The sequence below is a fragment of the Rousettus aegyptiacus genome, unplaced genomic scaffold, assembly GCF_014176215.1.
Source record: "Rousettus aegyptiacus isolate mRouAeg1 unplaced genomic scaffold, mRouAeg1.p scaffold_m13_p_8, whole genome shotgun sequence".
NCBI classification, from domain to species: Eukaryota; Metazoa; Chordata; class Mammalia; order Chiroptera; family Pteropodidae; genus Rousettus; species Rousettus aegyptiacus.
The window spans coordinates 75,579,422-75,600,008 of record NW_023416311.1 but is presented as its reverse complement, the minus strand read 5'-3'; the positions used below and the strand labels follow the sequence as shown (position 1 = coordinate 75,600,008).

At 32.7% G+C, this 20,587-nt stretch overlaps 1 protein-coding gene across 1 annotated transcript in view; it reads left to right on the top strand.

The window, feature by feature from the left end:
• Window positions 1-20,587, top strand: part of CWC27 (CWC27 spliceosome associated cyclophilin) — a 170,471-nt gene that overhangs the window by 12,309 nt on the left and 137,575 nt on the right. Inside the window, exons 3-9 of the mRNA XM_036226192.1 lie at window positions 183-295; window positions 2,537-2,680; window positions 4,085-4,183; window positions 4,829-4,932; window positions 6,755-6,824; window positions 17,894-17,973; window positions 18,959-18,980. Coding sequence (XP_036082085.1) covers window positions 183-295; window positions 2,537-2,680; window positions 4,085-4,183; window positions 4,829-4,932; window positions 6,755-6,824; window positions 17,894-17,973; window positions 18,959-18,980 — 632 coding nt within the window. The remainder of the gene's footprint in view (window positions 1-182; window positions 296-2,536; window positions 2,681-4,084; window positions 4,184-4,828; window positions 4,933-6,754; window positions 6,825-17,893; window positions 17,974-18,958; window positions 18,981-20,587) is intronic.

Below are 20,587 nucleotides of genomic sequence, written 5' to 3'. Positions count from 1 at the left end.
GTCGGTAGAAATTGTACTGTATTGAGAAGATATTTTATAGTAAGTGGGGAAGAAAAGGTTTTAGGTTAGGAGTCTATTTAACGTCTTGGAGTGGGGAGAGGGGAATCTTATGACTCTAGTTGTATTAACTCTGATAACTATACTTTGTTTTAGACTTTGACAATTTACTTTAACTTTTTCAGCATATTATGACAACACCATTTTTCATAGAGTTGTGCCTGGTTTTATAGTCCAAGGGGGAGATCCTACTGGCACAGGGACTGGTGGAGAGTCTATCTATGGAGTCCCCTTCAAGGTGAGATCAAATTGTTATTATTATTTATTTGCAAGTCAGCTTGGATTGCTTAATTGAAAATGATTATACCCCACAAGAAGAAAATACATTTACATTAGCGCACAAAAGCACATATCACATATTTAGAATTACACAGATATAAAAGCGGCATTTACCCTATCGAGCATTTTAAGTTGTCTTATTGCAAACTTTTATGCTAAATTGGATTCAGATGGAGCTAAAGGTAGCTGTGAGAAAAATGTGAGTCAAAAAAAAAAAACAAACTATATAACATATTTCCTGATCTCTGACTGTATCTAATCTTTGCACCTTTGTAAATATAAAACATTTTAAAAACATTGTATATGCCATATTATTTTAAAACATTTTATTTAACACTATTTGGACTTTGTATTAGTCGGCTTGAATCACTATAACAAAATACCAATGACAGTGGCTTAAACAAGGGGAATTTATTTCTTACAGTTCTGGAGTCCAGGAATTCCAAGATCTAGGTGCTAGCATTCGGTTCCTGGTGAAGGTTCTCTTCCTGGCTCAGAGAAGACTGCCTTCTTGCTGTGTTTTCACATGGTGAAAGAGAGATCTCTGGTGTCTTCCCCTTACAAGGGCACCAGCCCTGTGAGATTAGGGCTTCATCCTTAGGATCTCATTTAACCCTTATCATCTTCTATTTTCAATACAGTCAGATTTGGGGTTAAAGCTTCAACATATGAATTCGGGGAGAGGGGAGAGCAATTCAGTCTAAAACAGATATCATTTTTTTAAAAAAAATTTACACAGTAGACCTCTGTAACACAAAATGCATATTGTAATGGGAAATCACAAGGTGAAAAGGAGAAAGAAGCAACATAAAAATTGTTAGAAAAGAGTGTGAATATTAATCAAAAATAGGTTAGCGATTTACTGTTAACATGGATCTAAAAAGAAAAAAGATTAATGTCATAGTTAAGATATTAAGAATAACAGTAGGTTCAAGTAAATGCTCAAAATTTGCTTATTGATAAAACTGATGGTACCAATATCATGTTCTTTAAACGAGTAAACATGAACAGCTCTTAAAATGTGGGCATTTTTGGAGTCTTTGTGTTTGTACTCATGGGATGAAGTGTCTGGCATTTCCTTTAATTTTTTACTGGATCACTGTATGTTTCTTGAGAAAAATACTTGAACTATTTGCTTTAATTTCTAGTTGATAATGGCCTTAGAAAATGTGGAATGATTATATATAAAAAAGTCTCAAATGTCACTGTTAGACTTTTTTATATTTTACCAAATTGAGATGCCTCATAATTTTAGAGCCTCCATCTAGTAGAAGCATTCCTTTATTCTATTATTTGGTATAACAGAATAGTTCTATTTGACAATTCTTTTCTAAGTTGAGATTATTTGCTCATTTTGTTAAGCAATATAGTTGTTAAGTTTTTCCATTGTATTGTTTTTAATACTGTGTACAGTTATGATCCTTGAGGTTCTAATCTCTTGAGAATTATTTTTTAAGGGAAAGTAACTTCCTTTCTGAAAAGCATTGATTACATATCATGGCTATGTTATAAATGAGTGTAGTTTCATGTTTGGGTAGAAATTCTGTTAACAAAGAGACTAATGTGTATGTCATGTGGCCCTACCATAGCTAGAAAACCACTTTAGGAAGGCTTGCTACTGCTCTTTTGAAAACTGGCAAATGGGACCAGTGACAGTTCAGAGAAGATTCAACTTAAGATTCTAATAAACTCAACAAAGCACATAACACAATCATAGTAGATGCCTTAAATTAAAAAAAAAAAAAAAAGGAGAAGAAGAAGAAAGCAATTGTTTTGTGACATTTCGAATGCAGAGGGGAGGGGCAGTAGTTGAAGACTCAAGAATAATTCAAAGATAGTTTTCTTTGAACAAAAATAAAAGGTTCTGAAAGCTTAGATGAATTTGAGGGATGGGAAGAATAGGGGAATAACTCTTAAGAAATTATTCGATTTTGAGTACCATTTCTCTATGTAAGTAGACAGCTTTCCACAAAATAGGCTAAATTTGTTGCTGGGTATATTTAGAAGATACAGGCTAGTGACGTCAAGTTTAATAGCATTGAAAGAATAGTAAATACTGCATTTGATTGTACTTGAAAATCAGTTAAATAAAAACTCAGCTTTTTTGATTAGAAGTTGTATTGGACCTTGCTGTTGAGCTGAATATGAAGGGCCTTATAACTGAGGTCATTCACCCAATCTTTTCTTTTTTATGCTTCAGGATGAATTCCACTCACGGTTGCGTTTTAATCGGAGAGGACTGGTTGCCATGGCAAATGCTGGTCCTCATGATAATGGCAGCCAGTTTTTCTTTACACTGGGTCGAGCAGACGAACTTAACAATAAGCATACCATCTTTGGAAAGGTTCGTGTTCGTTATCTTAGGCTTCTGTGATACGATCAACTTCTCTAAGAGCTGCCTTCATAAAAATATTCCCTAAGATATTTATTTATTTCCAGAAATAATGGAATATTTCTATTAAAATGAACTGTGAGGGACCACCTGATTTTTGTGTGTGTGTATGTTTCAAATAAGTCATTGGTTATGATTTAAACATTTTTTTGCTAAAATTATACTAATGATATTAGACACTGTGTCACTCATCTGGTACTGTTCTTATGTTTTTAGAAAGACACATAGGTAACAAAATTTAGTAGTTTAAAATTTATTTTGTTAGTGATAAATTCTCTTAAGTTTAAAGTAGAAGTTATAGTTGCATTGAAACTTTTTACCTGAAATGTTACTGCGAATAGTAACTATTTAATCCTGCTCACATTTAACATCATATCAAGTAATGTCATTTCCATAGAATTTTCACCAGTTTTCTTTAAAAAGGGATTCAGAAGGTTTTCTTTTTTCACTCTTCTCTCTTATAAATATCCTCCCATATGTTTAGTCTTAGGCCTGTTAGGCATCGCTAATGTGTCAGCTCCCTCTGCTGGCTTAGTAAGAGCAGCTTCCCTGTATCCTAGGCAAAACTGGATTTTGTGATGATGAAAGGGAAAAAACAAACAGCACAACTGTAAAATTGGTATCATTTTAAAACTCCTTAAGAAATATTGAATGAATGGAGTCATGCTAAGCACATGAAATACTTATCAACATGGGTTAAGAAATAAGCATTAGCACATTTAAGCTGTCTGACACAGGTTGTCTGATGTTCATAGATTTTTCCTGCTTTATTTTAAAAATATAAAAGTATAATGAAATGAGATTTAGGTTGACATTCTGCACCATTGTTTATAGTTGATATTATATAACTTATACATTAGAGATAACATATAACATCGTGGTTAGAATTCTGAAAGGCCATCACTGCTCTATAACTTTTTTGAACCTCAATTTTCTTATCTGGAGAATAAAGATAATGATAGTATCTACTTTTAGGATGTTTGTGAAGATTAAATGAGATAATATCTGCAAGGCACTACATTGTTGTTGCTATTTGCTTGTTCTAAATTTGTTTAGCATGTTTGAATGAAAAGTCCATCAGTTGGAGATTATTTGGCATTATATTTTAATTTTTAATAAAAAGTGATATTAAATATATATTGAACATTTTCCAAAAATTTTATTGAGGGATTGAACTACATTTGTGCTTTTTCCTCTTAAGATGAAATTGCTTTATTTGCATTATGTAACACATATGCTCTTATGTAACAATATGAAATTTTCTTTTAATTATTTTAAAAATATTTTCAGAAATGTTCCCTATTTCAAAGAATGAATGTAATCATTTACAATTAAATTTTCATTTTTATTTGGTAGATTACAGGGGATACAATATATAACATGCTGCGACTGACAGAAGTAGACATTGATAATGAAGAAAGACCACGTAATCCACACAAAATAAAAAGTTCTGAGGTAGGAGCATGATTATTATGAGAGATAGTACTTAAATTGTCACTTAAGAGAAATCGATTATTAGTATTTTTAAACTGTCAGATGAAGGCTTTATACTAAATTAACATCACATCTAAGGTTTTATCTTTGTAATTTGGGCACAGTTTGTGATTAAGAATTATTTTTAAATCGAAGGTTTTGAATTCAAAGATGAAACTTTAGCTGATAATCCAATGAATAAAAAGCCTGACTCATAATGAAAAGTTAGAGGGATTAGGTTTATTTAACCCAGTGAAGTGACTTCCGAGGTAATTTCAGAAGGATCTTTCATTGAGGAAGCCATTGCGGATGATTCTTAAAAGCATTTGCTTTGGAGTCAAACATCAGATTTTGTCTCTCTGATTATGTATTAAGTTTTCTTGAATATTTTTCCCTTTTATAAAATAATAATAAAGTATCCTTTAATTAATAGCGCATAGGTTATTGGAAGAATCCAGTGAAGCCATGTAAGTGCAAGTACTTTATATAGTATGTGCATCACTATACTTATAATGGTTACATGAGGAAAAAATATAGGCGCTAACATCAATGCAATTAAATATTGGTTTTAATTTTTTATGACATCTACAAAATGGAATAATGTTTTCAAAATATTTCTTTACATAGGTGTTGTATAATCCTTTTGATGACATCATTCCAAGAGAAATAAAAAAGCCAAAAAAAGAGAAACCAGAAGAGGAAGTAAAGAAATTGAAACCCAAAGGCACAAAGTAATCCTAGTAGAAAGATTTTCTTTTTTTTTAGCTTGAAAAGCAACACTGATTCATTTAGTTCACCTAATTTTCTTTTGTAAAAATTGTTTACTAGCAAGAGGGAGGCCAGTGTGGACCAGGGAGATATCTGATTTATGAGTGTTTTTTTTTTTTTTCTAATTTTTGTACACAAATACAGCATATGATTTAAACTTAAGCTAAAGAAGTATTGTCTCATGTTTGTATAAAAACCTATATTAATATATGTTACTATAGCAATTTATATAAATGAGTTATTGAGCAATTTTTTTTTTTTACTTTTTTCAATTATTTTATGCCTAGTATTAAGAAACTTGCAAAGTAAAGTATCAAGAATATAATGACCGCATGTTTATATAACTTTCACTCCTTTTGGTGCTATTAAAAATATAAATATTTTTATTTTTTAAATTTATTTAATTGAATATTTTAAATTTTTTAAATAAATATTTTTAAATATAAAGATTTTTCTGTATTTTGTATATTTCTTAAGTTTAGTTTTCAAAAAAATAGAAATTTCTTTTTTACTTAAGTTCCAGTATTTTTTGTCCAGTATTCTTTACATTATTAATTTGTCTGTTTTGTTAAAATAGATATCAAAGAGTTAGATTTCAACTTATTCTTCTATTGAATTATAGCATCCATATTAGGGATTTTATTATACTTATAAGTAGTAAGTGTTAGATCCAGACAGTTCTGAGTATAATCCTGCCTAGCCCAGTTAATAAGAAGCAAAGTTTATTAATCTTTTAGGACTTTAGTTTCCTCATCTTATAAAATGGAGATTGTAATAAATATAACACCTAGTTGTTATGAAGATTAAATGAAAAGGAGAATTTGAAAACACCCAATAGTGTAGGTATTCAATACATACCCTACGATATAAAAGTATGTTAAGTTGCTTTTATATACTGTCAGATAGTAGGTAGACATTTTAATAAGCAGTTGGTGTCTTGTGCCAGAATAACTTCTCATAAGTCTATATATTTGATTCCCTTTTATTTTTCGATTCATATATTTTGAATAATCTCTGGGTGAAAAGTCACTCTCACTATATTCAGATACAATATTTCTTCACTATAATTTATCTTGACAACAAGCCCAACAGTTGGGTGTTTTTATTTTTGTTTTTAAATCACTATATTAAGGATGCTGTGCTTATCATTGATTACATCTAGATTTTAATGTAAAAATTCCTCTTTTATTGTCAAATCTTTTATTTTTCTAATATTTGAGAGAGTTTTAATAACTTCTTATCTTTCTTGGGATATCTTTGGTTTGAAGGCTCAAAGAAGAGAGACTTAGTATTTTTCTCTCTGTGGGCTATTTTTTTAGTTAAGTTTATTGCTCGTATTTGTTTGACAATTTTGTGTAACTTATTCATTTAAAAATATTAAGCCATATTTTGGCAAACACTAGATTGTTTCCCATTTGTAGTACTCTTGGGGCTATATATTTATTAGTTTTTCAGAATTCTCCATTTTGCAAACCAGTTTTGATAAAAATAAAAAGCTTAATTATTTCTGTCATGCTTGACTTAGTATATTTAACAAGTACTCAGAATGGATTTTTGGACATTAGTTTAGTCTAATATATGAAACCTCTGTGAACTGAGGCCAAAATTTTAACATTATGCTGAAAATACAGATCCTTAGTATATTTCTACTGAATACTAAGTAATATTAACTATTGTTAGATAGAATGTATTTCTTCTTGTAAGTTCTATTTTTTGAAAATAGGATATTTATAAGTGTTACTTAACTTTTTCTTCCTAATTCTTTTTTTCTTTTTTTTTGGTTAGAAATTTTAGTTTACTTTCATTTGGAGAGGAAGCTGAGGAAGAAGAGGAGGAAGTAAATAGAGTTAGTCAGGTAAAACTCTAATTTGCCCTTTGTTCTGAATTATAAAAGAAATTAGGGTCTGTATCTTACTCATTTTTTGTATTTCCTGCTGTACATGGCATAATACATTTACAGAATACATATTTAGTAAATAGTCATTGAACTAATTTGTAAAACGATTTGTGGTCAGTAATATTTATAACTTCTGAGATGATTTGCCCTCTTAAAATTGTAGTTTTTTTTTTTAACCTGGCATTCTTGTTTTAGTCAATGAGAACTAGAGTTAAAGAATAATTCAACTTTATGATTCATCTTTTAATTGCTATTTGTTTAATTGGTTTGCTAAATAATTATTATTATTAGAATAACAGTGACAGACCAAAGCTCTTCTATTCATTTTAATATTATTTATATATTTATTCATTTAATTAATTCTCATCATGGCTCTTTAAGATAGACATTACTATTATCCTCATTTTACCTGTGAAGAAATTAAGGTATAGATAGGTTATAATTTGCTCAAATTTACAAAACCAATAAGGAGCTAGAGCTGGGATTTGAAACCTACATCTGTCTCACTATAAAATCCATGTTTTTGGACTATACATTTCCTTCTGGCCTTTTACCCTGCTAATGCTTCCCATAGGCCTTTAAGTGTGGTTTTCCTCAGTATCACTTTCATCATGATACTCATTGCTGAAAAACTTACAGTGTCCTGTCATTGTTTAGAGCAGTGATTCTGATAAGTACATTCCAAGGAAATCATCTCAAGGGTTTTTACTCCCAAAGATTCTGATATGTCTTCCTTTTTTGAAAATTAGTCAGTGCTGAGATCTAAAGGATTAGGTTCAAAGTCTTTATTGTAATAATTAAAACTGTGTAACCCAGCACTGCCTTAGTTGCTTAACATATAATAACCTATTTCTTACCAACACTAACAAAGGCATTGATTTAGCACATTATCGTTACCCTTGTCTTTACTTTTTTTTCCGTGTGCTCTGTTGTCCTCACCACTGAGCATCGTTTTGGTAGGCATATGGTAAGCACTCTACTTACTCCCCTTACACCGAAACTGAATTAAAATGGGCATGTGCAAGAAATATTTTGGTCATAATTTTTCTCACTGATTTTGGTATTCTTGAGTGAACTATTTGATATCCTGATTAAATTATCACCTATATACTAATATTCTGAACTAGGAAACAGGGCCAAATATTTTTTCTGGACTCATAGACTCAGTATGAGTTTCCTTTAGGAAACATCTCTACTTTAGATGTCAAAATTAAATTCATCTTTATATGAAAACTTTCTTATTCCTTATCAGCATTACCAATATCTCTGTCACCCCAACAAAATCATCTTCTTTAGATGTCGATGTACTAGTCTTGCATTATTCATGATTCAAATTTGTGCCTCATTAAAATGAAAGATTTAGTATATGTTATGATCCTGTGGGTATATTTATAAATGGACAGAAACACAAATATTAGATCTAGGAATTGTTAGGATTTCCTTTCATTGATGTTTTCTAAAGATGTCAGGTTTCTTGGCCTTTTCATGCCTTCCCCATAGTTGTCCTACCCCCATTTTTTCTTTTGCTTTAAGTGCATGCTCTCTTTTATTTGGCTAACTTTTGTTTGTTTTTCTTTTAAGATTTAGCTTCACTATCAGCTCCTGACTACCTCTCCTCTCCCCGCCACCCATCTCCCACCCATGCAGAGCTTAATTCTTTTCAGTGGTAATCAATGTTCTTTGAAGCATTTATATGCATTGTAATGCTTTATTTTTTTATCTGCTACCTGTGCTAAATATTTATTTTGTCTCTATAACAACCATGAGATATGGGTATTATTATTCCTTTTTTCATAAATGAAGAAACCAATACTCAGAGCAGTTAGTTGTTTATCCAAGACCCTGTAATTAGGAGATGGTGGAATCAGAAATTTGAACATAGGTTTTTATAACTAAGTGTCTAATATGATTTTGAATGCTGCAGAAGATACCTACTTTGAGCTGAAGGCATCTAAAAGACGTGAGAAATTTCACTGGTAGCACAGCATTCTGGGTGGAAGGCAGCTGAGTACAGTTGGCCCACTGCCCTTCCTAACTCCCATGGGGCCCTGGATTCTAGGCTAAATAGCCTTGGTGAGCATGAGTAGAAGAGGGGAATTTCTCTTTCAGTCTTTTTGTTGAATAAAATATCTGGTCTCAAGTAAGTCTTATTCACAATTACTTTGAGATTGACTTCACTGGGAAATTAGTTTGAATTTTTTCTGTTTTTGACAATAGCATGTGTTAAATGTTTAAAGCTTATCTTCCTTTTGCTGCTTACTATTGCATAATAAAAAATTGATATATTTAACTTATACTGAATATAGTGAACTTGATACTCCAAAAGCAATTTGTATTTGCTCTTAGGTTGAAAGGATACTACCATAGATAATGCTAGCCTATTCTTTATATTTGCTTTTAAACCTGAGAAACACTTCAAACAGTAGAAAGATAAGTAAATTCTTTTCTCTTTGCCAAGAAAATTGCAACCCGTAGTTCATTAGCAAATGAGTAGTATAACCCCAGTATTATGTCATCATATTTCTCTCATCTGACTCTTTAATGGGGAATGCTGTGTGATAAAATTATCAAATGTTTATTTCGGACTCTCAAATCTATAATCTCTAGGCTGGCTTACTCCTCTTTTCTCCAGCTTCCTACTGGACATCTCTCGATTTCAGTATCCTACTGGTTACCTAAGCCCTGGCCAAGGCTTAATTCATTATCTTTCCCTCTCACACTTCTTCCTGTTCTGTGGCTTCTCTTTCTGTTCACTTGTATAAGTATTCGCTGATCTATTTCTCATTTACCCTAAGATAACTCATGGATTACAGTCCTAACCTTACCCGCAAAGTTTGCCATGAAATATCTTGCTTTTATTATTATTTTCTCATCGCTCTAGTATATAGATAGTCTTTGTTGACAAATGACATCATTCTTTTTACAGCATTCTGTTTTTAGTGGTATTTCCATTTACAAAATACAGTAATTCTCAATCGCTGAAAATGTCAAATCCTAGAAAGCGTAGCGTTCCTATGCATGATGTTAAATTAACATTGGCAGCAAGCTGCATTTTTTTTTTTTACAAAGGGGAAAAGGGCTAAAGAAGAATTTTAGATTCAATTTTGACTTTTTTCTTATTTTTTCTCCATGTAATCAGTTAGTTGCACTGTCTACCCATTTTTCATCCATGATGTATTTCAAATCTATTTTTTCCCCTTAACTTACTTTGCTACTACCCTTTTTCAGGCCTTTATTATCTCTAGCCTAGACTGCTACCATAGTCTATAAACTGGTCTATCTTTCTTCTCTTCTTTCCCTTCCACTCATTACTATCAGAATAGTCATTCTGAAGCCTCCTTAAGATATTACAATTGCTTTCTGCTGACTATAGAAATAAGGCCAGATTCTTTGGCCTATTATTTCAAGCCTCTGCTTTCATGACTCCTCTTCACCAATTCTGTCTTTTAGCCTAATACTTCTTAAATTTCTCTGCTGATAAAAATCACTCCCAGTACTTTTTTAAAAAATTGAATTCCTAGGCTCCATCTCAAACCTACTGAATCAGAATCTCCAAAGGAGGGAGCTTGGGAAGCTGTAATTTTGATGAATTCCCTGGAATTCTTATCAGGGAAATGTAGGAAACACTGTTAGCAGTTCTGAACTATTTGCTATCCTACATAAATGCCTTATATTTTCCTTTTTGTGTGTCTTTCTTTATGTTCTTTTCACTGCCTAAAGCGTTCTATCCTATTTCTGAACGCCTGAAATACCATCTTTTCTAAATGTCTTCTCCACTTTGCTTACTCTTTTTTTCTGATTTAACCTTTGCCTTTTGTGTGATACTTAAATTTTCTTTTCAAAAACATCCTTTTTGCTTTATTACATAAACATATGGCTGTGTTATCATTGTGTATTACTGAAACATTATAACCTCTTCTTTCTGACTTATTGTGTAGAATTCTAGGCTATTGGCTCCTTGATGATAAACTTTGTGTCATCATCTTTGAGTGAACAGTGTGTTGGAGCAGAAATAGCATGAATTTAGGATCATACAAACTTAATTAGCTCTTTGCTTTCCACCGATTCTCTGTGATAGTGGGTAACTTAGTCTCTCTGAGCCTCAATTTTCCTCTTTGTAATGTGGAAATAATATGTATCATTTAGAATTGTGAATTAAGGATATGGATATTTCTTACTTTGATATGTCATACAGTCTTGCAAATGTTTCTGAAAGTCAAATGTCTTAAAGTAAATACATATTCTGTGTTACAATTTGTATTTATTTCTCAGAGAACTAAATAATATCAAACAATCTCTTATATGGTCATAACTGTTATGCAGAAGTTGCCACCGTCACGTTCAAGTAGTCTAGAGGACGGGTGAGAAACTTCCCAGCAGCTTTGTGGGGTAAGAAGCATAAGCTCAGCACAGTCAGCCTAGTGCCCTTCTGAGCACACCCATGGCATCCTGGATAGTAGCTTGAGCATCTTTGGAGAGCATGGGTATACACCTGTACATTGTAACCCAGGTACAACCCATTCTCCACATGTGAGTCAATCTTGGTACAGTGTGTACAGTCTTTGGGCTACAGAATTTAGCTGTTTTGTCTTTTTATATAAAGGAACCATGCACATATTTAGCTTGAGAAAATAGAACAACAACAAAAACTCATTGAAATTTACTGGCTTAGAGGAAAAAGAAATTCTGTAGATGGCATGAGATAAGTTCTAGACAGAATCAAATGGATGTGTATGTTGTTAATTTTGCTTTTGTACTGTTCTTCAGACTATGAACAGCCTTTGAATACATTTTACCTTATGGATAAAATGAAACCTTGGTAAGAAAAGGGAAAGCTAGCCTGAGTATTAGAAAAGATGACTAAAAGAATACACATATATTTAAAAATTTCACCTTACTGTTTTTAAATGTATGTAATAAGTAGAGCCAGAGTAAAGTGTCTTTTACAATGACTGAGAACAATTTGCAGTTTCAGTGGTTGCATGAAATTAAATATTTCTAGAGGACTTGAAAATAATTGTTTCATTATTCACTTCCTTATCAAGTTTCTTTTTTCAGTGACTCCACAGTGTTAAGCTTTATTCCAGAAGCAGTCTAACATCACAAGTTAATAATTGGTGAAGTCTGAATTGAGGCTTTACTTTATGTGAAAGGAGAAATAAGATAGAGTCCACTCTGGTTTATGGATTATCAGTGTGGGATTACAGACACTGCTTCACCCCACTCATTTATTCACTAAAGGTGCCTCTCCCACGTGGGTTAGCTTTCCTTCATTCTTTAGTTCAATATCTTTCTATTACCTGATAAAAATCTCTTTTAGAATAATAGAATTTTATAGCTCAAAGGGATCTAGTCCAACTTCCTTTCTTTATAGATGAGGAAACTGAGACTCTGGGTAAGTGACTTGCCAGACTGACTTCATTTCCTTTTTGATAGGATTGCATGATAGGAGGATGCCATACTATGAGTTCAGGAAAGCACATTGTCAGAGTCTCTCATGACATTCTTGCGGACAACATGAGGAAATGTGATCTGGGAGATAGCACTGTCAGATGGATTTATAGCTGACTGGATACTTCTGTCCAAAGAGTGCTTTGTTATCAGTGTGTGCCTGATTATTTGAACGAGTAGGTTGAAATGTAATAGGAGTGCATGTAAATTCTGTACTTCAGTTTAATAAAATCAGCTGAATAAGTACTTAATAGCCTGTAAGCCCTAGTTGAATTATTAAGGGTAAGGTCTCTAGAATAAGGAATTTAACATTCTTTGCATTTTGGAAGATCATATTTGCAACATGTTGTTCAGTTCTGAACACATTTAAGAAGGACACTGACAAACTAGATGCATCCGGAGGCTGGGAGGGTCGTGAGGAGGGTGGGGATGATGCCAAAAACCGTCTGACATGGGGGCTGCTTGAGGAACTGGATATGGCTTGGAGAAGTAAAACCTAAGTGAAACTGATCCTAGGTTTCGAATATTTCAAAGGTTTTTATCTGGAAGATTCCCCCCAGCCCTTCATATTGCTTTCTTAAGTAATAGTTTCATTCAAATGTCTGTATTGGTTTCAAATTTACTTGTGACTCTTTGTGTATAGCTTAAATACAAATGTCAAAATATTTTTCAAGTGAAAGCTTACAATCAGATAAATAGTTTTCATGGGGTGAGTTAAATGGTAGGTCCATTATAAATGTTCCTCAATAGCTAGATTTTAAAATAGTGTTTTAATTGTGCCACATTCATAATCGTGCTACACATAGTTTTTCTCTCACTTCAAGATATGTTCACATTTTTACTTCAAATCTGAAGTTATAAAAAGGCTTTTTTTCTCACCCAGAAAAATTTGTGTTGACAGAGAAATATACCACTTTTGAAAATAAAATAATAATGTTTTGTCCTATTCTTGTTTATGTTATGAAATTAAAGTTTTCCAGAAGTTGGGGCATGGGGATGGGCATGGCATGGAGAGTGCTGCTAGGCCATTTGCGCAGAGGTTGTCAGAAATGTTAAACAGTTTAATTTATAAAATGTTTTTGCTCCATTAAATTGCATTAAACTTTAAACTTACTATCTTTCAAGTTGTTTAATTAAAAAAATGTTAATATGATTGTATTAATTCGTATAGTAACAAATTACCATAATTTTAGTGGCTTGAAGCAAAACGAATTTAATATTTTACAGTTCTGAAAGTCAAGTCTAAAACCGCTTTCACTGGGGTGGGTATTGAAGTATTCATAGAGCTGCCTTCCTTCTAGAGGCTCTAGGGAGAATGTTACCTTACGTTTTTGAGCTTCTGGAGACTACTTGTATTCCTTGGCTTGGAGACCCTTTCCCCATCTTCAAAGCCACCAACAGCTGGTCGAGTCTTTCTCATACTTCATCATTCTGAAACTGACTCTTTTGCTTTCCTCTTTTACTTGTGTGATTACATTGGAGCCTCCCTGATAATATAGGATAAGCTCCACATCTCAAATTCCGTAATTTATCTGCAAAGTACCTTTTGTCATGTAAAATAACATTTACAGGTTTTGAGGATTAGAATGTGAACATCTTTAGGGGGCCATTATTTTGTCTGCCAATCTTTTTGTATCTAAACTAGACTCTATGTAGTATACCTAATAATGGGAATTGTTTGTGGTTCATTTTTAGTTCCAGATGGTAGAACTAGGTTTGGTTTAATGGTTTGGATTTTTTTTTTTCTTCAATTAGAGAATTGTCAATAATGGAAGACATTTAAAAAGTGCTTTTTATGTATGTGTTGGGGGCGGGGTGGGTGGGGGTTGGGATGTTATAAACTCCCAGTCAATACTGATTGACTAGTCAGCAGTGATGTCAGAGAGATTCCTGCATTGGGTGGGAGACTAGATTAAGTTGCCTGTAAGATCTTTTTTAAAGCTATTAAGTTTTTATGATCTGCTAAAGGTCACAGAATGTAATTGGGTTCTTCAGCAAAACAGAAAAATATGTGTGTGTGTGTGTGTGTGTGTGTGTGTGTGTATAGAGAGAGAGAGAGAAAGAGAGAGAGCGCATTTTAGACTGATAGATCTTTTAGAAATTGTGTCATATGTTTGTGGGGGCTGGCTAGTCTAAAATGTTCAGAGTAGACCAACAAGCTAGAGACTCAAAAAAGAGTTGATGTCATGGTCTTGAGTTAAAAATCTGCAGGCTGGGAACTCAGACAGGGTTTCTGTGTTGCAGTCTTGAGGTTTAATTGCTTCCTGTTGGGAAATAGCAGTCTTAGCTCTTAATGTCTTCAACTGATTAGATGAGGCCCACTAACATTTTGGTGGATAATGTGCCTTACTCAAAGTCTACCGGTTTAAGTGTTAATCATAGCTAAAAAATACTTTGTAGCAACTTATAAACTGGTGTTTGACCAAGCAACCGGACATGATAGCATAGAATTAGCTATCACTCACAGCTCGTTAGAGATTTAGACCCAGACCTTCCAACTTCTTGACCTATTTTCTTCCTCTGTACCACTATGTGACTCTCTTCCTTTCCTTTCTTTTCTTTCTCCTTCCTTCCTTCCTTCCTTCCTTCCCTCCCTCCCTCCCTCCCTCCCTCCTTCCTTCCTTCCTTCCTTCCTTCCTTCCTTCCTTCCTTCGTTCCTTCCTTCCTTCCTTCCCCTTTCTCTCTCTCTCTCTCTCTCTCTCTCTCTCTCTCTCTCTCTCTCTCTCTCTCTCTCTCTCTCTCTCTCTCTCTCTCTGTGTCTCATTCTGCTTGTACTCTATTTAATCCCACTGTTTCATTGCCTCTTTGCTCTTGTGAATGAAGTGCTAGAGATAGTGTAATTTTCCCATCTTCCCTTTGATGTTCATTTTCAGATTTGCTTACAAACAGTTTTAATTTACTTTGGAACTCCTAGTACTGAATTCACCAAATACATTTAATATTTTGGTCAGGATCTAGACCCTTTAGCCAGCTGCTTTTCTGTAATTTCTAAAAAATCGTTTTAAAATATATTAGGTATTTGTTTTTCTTCTAAAGTTATTGCTACCTTTTGGTATAAATAAGAACCTTAAAATAGGTCATTCAGAAAGAACAGTCATTGAAAAGAAATATACGAATTCATTTTTATCCTTTTTGTGACTATCTCTGGATTTCTCCAGTTCTTCCACGATTTGTTTTGTCTGCCTGCAGGATGCAAAGTCTACTATAGTTGGAAGGGACATCTAAAAAATTGCTTTCGATCACATATTTCTATGCTAATTTAATTTAAAAAGTTAATTAAAATTTGAAATAGTAATGATCATTTAGATTAATTCACAGTTTCTTTCTATTAATTCTTATTTTAAATTAGTATAAGACAAGTTTTGTTTCCCTTTAAGCTATTTTAAGTTTAGGAAATAAACAAGAACCCATTTTTCAAAATGTTAATTATACTAACAATTGTAAACTAACTTTTACAAATAAATGAAATAGTATAGTTCATTGATGGACCAAGAACCTAGAGATCTGAATTCTAATCTTCTTCCTGTTATTTATTAGTATCACTCTCATTTTCTGATCTGTTGTTCATTAAGAGAATGAACTAAACGGTCTGAGGCTACCTCTAGCTGTGATTGTGATTTGTGATTGTGACTCTAGAAGGGAGCCACATGGGAAGAATTAATAGGGGAATATTTATTAGAGTAGATGTAGGTAAACATTGATGGCTAAAGATATAGAAGGAAGAAATTTTAGGGAAGAAAAGCATGAACAAAAGATGTTCAAGTTTTATTCTATTTTAGGTCTCCTTTTGTGTTTACTTATATACTTTTGAACATATTTCATTTAATTCTCTTGTGAAATAGGCAAGTCTGAAATTTTTTCCCCCCATTTTGTAGATGTGGTCTAATGAGGTCATTCTACTTCCTTAAATGGTACAAGTTTTGAACTAAAACCCATAGAATTACTGAATATTGGGTTTTGAAACTTATTTGGTCCAACTACCATCTTTCTTCTTGTCTTGTATTCTTTCTAATACAACACCTGTTTTTTGAACAGTAATTGTTCAGTTTTCATGTTGAACAAATTGTTAAGTAATTAGTTGATATTTTGCCTTTTCATCATTTGTTGGTTAATATAAGGTTATGGAATTAGAAATATTGATTAATTGCATAATTCAGATTCTATGACTTTTTAAAACTACAGGTAAATAGCATCTTAAGGCTAACTGGGAAAGGATTTTGTTTTGTCTCAGGAAATTAGACTATAAGCATGTTTTACTTGATTAGGTTTTTAAAATGTGAACTCCATGTTAATACAGAAATTTAAAAATTTATTATTTTCATTATGGAAATATGTTTCAGAAGGTATACTTTTACCTCAAAGTAAAACCTGTCAAATTTAGAAAGATGTTCTCAAAAATTGTTAAACCGTGGGAAAGAGGTATTCTTACCTCTCTGTAGCTGACATTTAAAAATTTCAGTTAACACACTTTGTAATGAATTTTTCAAAACAAAATTTTTCTTCAAAAAAAATAGAAATTATTCTTTCTTGCTCATCTCTAACCTCTTGCTGTTCACCCTCAGTTGATTGGTTAGGGGTGGGGTTGGTGAGAAGCTTCCTATCTCAAGATACAAGGTATAAATTTGAAGTTTTCCCACCCTGTGGTACAGAAGTCTGTAGGATAGTCTGCATCTCTGCAACCAGGCCAGTGTTCTGGGTCCATAGGGGACTCTTGGCAGGGGGTAGGAGGGAAGGATACATTTGGATTTTTGGTATATTATTGTGAGATAGACCCAGATTTAAATCCTAGATCCCTATCACTGATGAGCATTGTGACCTCTAGTACATTACTTAATCTCTCTATTTTCTATCTATAAATATACTTTCATCTGGAGAGGGGAGGAGGTGAGAGTTAGGAATACTGTATTATAACTCAGTGCCCGGCACAAAATATATATATAATAAATTGGAATAATAGTAGCAATGGTAGTTATTTTATGGTTCTAATTTTTATATTTTTCTATGTCTTGTTTCTCTATTACAGTATAAATTTTAGAATTTGAACTTTGAAATTAAAGCGTTTAATAAATATTTAGTCATCAGTGAATGTTGTCATAATTGAGAGGGTCTTCTACATATATCTTTTCTGTTTGTTAAGTGGTACCTCATAGACACAGTTAGGTGGTTGCTTGAGTACATTTTTAAAGTGATTCTGTGAAGTATAAACAGTATATTTGAAGAATAATAGTTTGCATTTATTTCAAATTACTTCTGTGATTTATCTTCTAAGTTTTTATATATGGGTCAAAAATTAAATAGGTTAATTGTATGTAAATCATAACGAGTATTTAGAGTTAGGAAATAGTAATCAATAAACTTATTTTTAGGGCTATATCCATTTTTGAAAGAAAAGATGTTTCTAAAATATTTTCAGTCAGTGAGAGAGTAAAATTTTTAGTTATAAAACTTTATAGTGAAAGTTTCATGAACACATTTCTTTTGCTAACCATGTTATATTAGTACTAGATTTTATGTAAATTTGTTAACTTGTCCTTTTTTCCTCTCCACTCATGATTATATTATGCTTTCCTTTCTAGAGCATGAAAGGAAAAAGCAAGAGTAGTCATGACTTACTTAAGGATGATCCACATCTCAGTTCTGTCCCAGTTGTTGAAAGGTAACATGGTGTATTGTGATCCTAAGTTTTTATTTTCTGGTTCAGATCATTTTCTTGCTTCCTTGTGAGTAAACAGTCAGTTCTCATAAGTCAGAATTTTCCACCCCAGCCAAAAAACTAAAGCATCTTGATAACGGAGAGTAGAGCTTCCAGCATAATGGGGAGAAGTACTGTAGTCACCTTCACTCTTCTGCTATCTACCTCTGTTGAACTAATTAAGTTTAAAATTAATTGTTAAACTTTTAAGTTTGGGAATACTTTGAATACTAGGAAACTGTCTGCTTTAACAACTTAGTGTTTAATTCAAATTTGCTTTGCTAACTTCTTCCTTGAAGCATTTTAGTCTCACTCGGTATCATGGGTAAAGAAATCAGAGTTAAAGTGTTTTGTGAAGAAGTTGCCACATTTTGGACCAATCCCCTGAATATTATTTATTATATATTTCAGAATCTAATAGAAAATTATCTTACTATCTTTGTTGCTTCTTTTTGAGAAGGGAAGATGTCTTACTGTTGCATATAATTCCACATGATGTATTGAGCCAGTGTCTTCTCAAAAGGGGACTAAAATACTATTATTCTGAGTTTAGCTCATTTTCAAAAATTCTATTTCGAAACAATCTTTTCTTAATATCTTTGTCTTTGAAAGATTTGGTATCTTCAGCCAGAATACATCAAGCTAATGAAAGAAATTGTTTTCTGCAGCTCTTAGTTCATAAAAATAGCATTGTTGATAATCGTTTGCATTTTTTCTTTTAATTCAATTGATTTCACGTATGTGCTAATGGAGTATACCTCTTATTCTATTTATAAAATGGCTCCTTTTTAGAATGTTTCTATGTGTTCTAGAATGACATTCTGAAATTTCTATGTTGAAATAAGTTTCTGAAATATTAAACAAAACAGTCTAAATTTTTGGATTATTGAATAATTTTATTAGTTTTTTTCTGAAGCAAAAATTTACTTGTTTTTCTTATTTTTTATAGCGAAAAAGGAGACTCAGATGATGTGAGTATTTTAGTATATAGTTTGAACAATTTATAGAAAATTCAAAATTTTATACAAAATTATTACATTTTTCCTAAAAGGTAATATGTATTACTCTTATAATTATACATATAAAATTTTGAAAAAATTTGGAAGATTTGAAAAATAAATCATTTATTTTGATAATGTTATATTTTCTTACAACTATATGTTTATATGTGTGTGTTTCTCTACAAAATGGAATCTTAAAGATGAATTTCTAGCCTGTTTTTTCTTCCTCTGATATAACATTACTTGAATACTCAAAACTCAGATGTCATTGATTTTATTTTATGTTAAAAGTCTCAATGTTGATGAATGGTCATGCTCCATGATGTATAGGAAATGCTTGGGTCAGTCCTTGGTAGTAGTATTCCTTCTTTATATACACATTTCAGAAGATTCTCTTTCATGACCATAGTGATTTTTCTTTATTAGTTGTACTAGCTATTGAAGCTGTTAAACCAGAAGGCAGAGTTTTCTTTATGTATAAGAGATCAAGTTTTCAAGTCATCCATTTGCCACTCTTATGTAAAAACCCATCGATCTGTGTATTGTATAATTCATTAGGAAGTACATAACTTTCTGTGCATGAACACAGCTTCATCTATTACCATACTCAAAAGAGAGGGTTATTACTAACTGTGTATAGTAAAGAAAGGATAAATATGTAACCTGTTCAAGAAAATCTTCCTGGAAGAGATGATTGTGTTGTGTCTTATAGGAGAATTAGAAGTTAGTTAGATCAAAAAAGAATGTGGTGAGGGGCAGGATTCCTCTAGGTCTTAGAACAGCGTATGCTAAAGCATGGTAACAAGGAGAGATTATATCTTACTTAGGGAGTACAAGCTGAGATTAAAGTTTGAGAAGGAACCGGCTTTATGTGAAGAGCAGGGAGGAAGAGTGTTAAAGGTAGAGAGAGCTACATGTGCAAAAGGCTTTGAAGCAGTGGAGAGTTTGTTGTGTCCAGGAGCCAAACGCAGACCAGTGTGACCAGAGTGCAGTGAGACAGGAGTAAGAGTGGGATGAGGCTGGAATGGGAGGGGGAAGCCAAATGTTAGCGGCACGGGCCCTGTGAGGAGTTTGATTTTCATCCTAAAAGTAATAAGGAACAGTAAAAGGGTATTGGTTAAAAAAAAGAGTGCTATGATCAACTTTGCAATTTAGGAAGATCATGGTTGGCAGTATTATAGAGGACAAATTAGAAGAAACAAATTGGAGTTAAGGAGACCCATCGGGAAGCTATGACAAGAGGATAGTTTGACATAACACCACAGCTGTGAGATGGGAAAGAGATAGATTTAAAAGAGGTCTGAGAGGTGACTGATTTCCATACTATGAGATGAGGGTGAAAGAGGAATCTAGGATAGCTGCCAGATTTCTGTTTGGCAATTCGTTAAATGGGTACAAGTGAAAGAGTAGGCTTGATTTGGGGATAAAAATGAAAAATTGTGGTTAATATTCTACATTTTGAGATCCAGAGTACTTGTAGACATCCATGTAACAATAATATGGACATAGAAGGTAAGATCAAAGCTTGATGTAAAAGTATAAACATGTTCTTATGGTTTTCAAGGGGGCAATGTCAT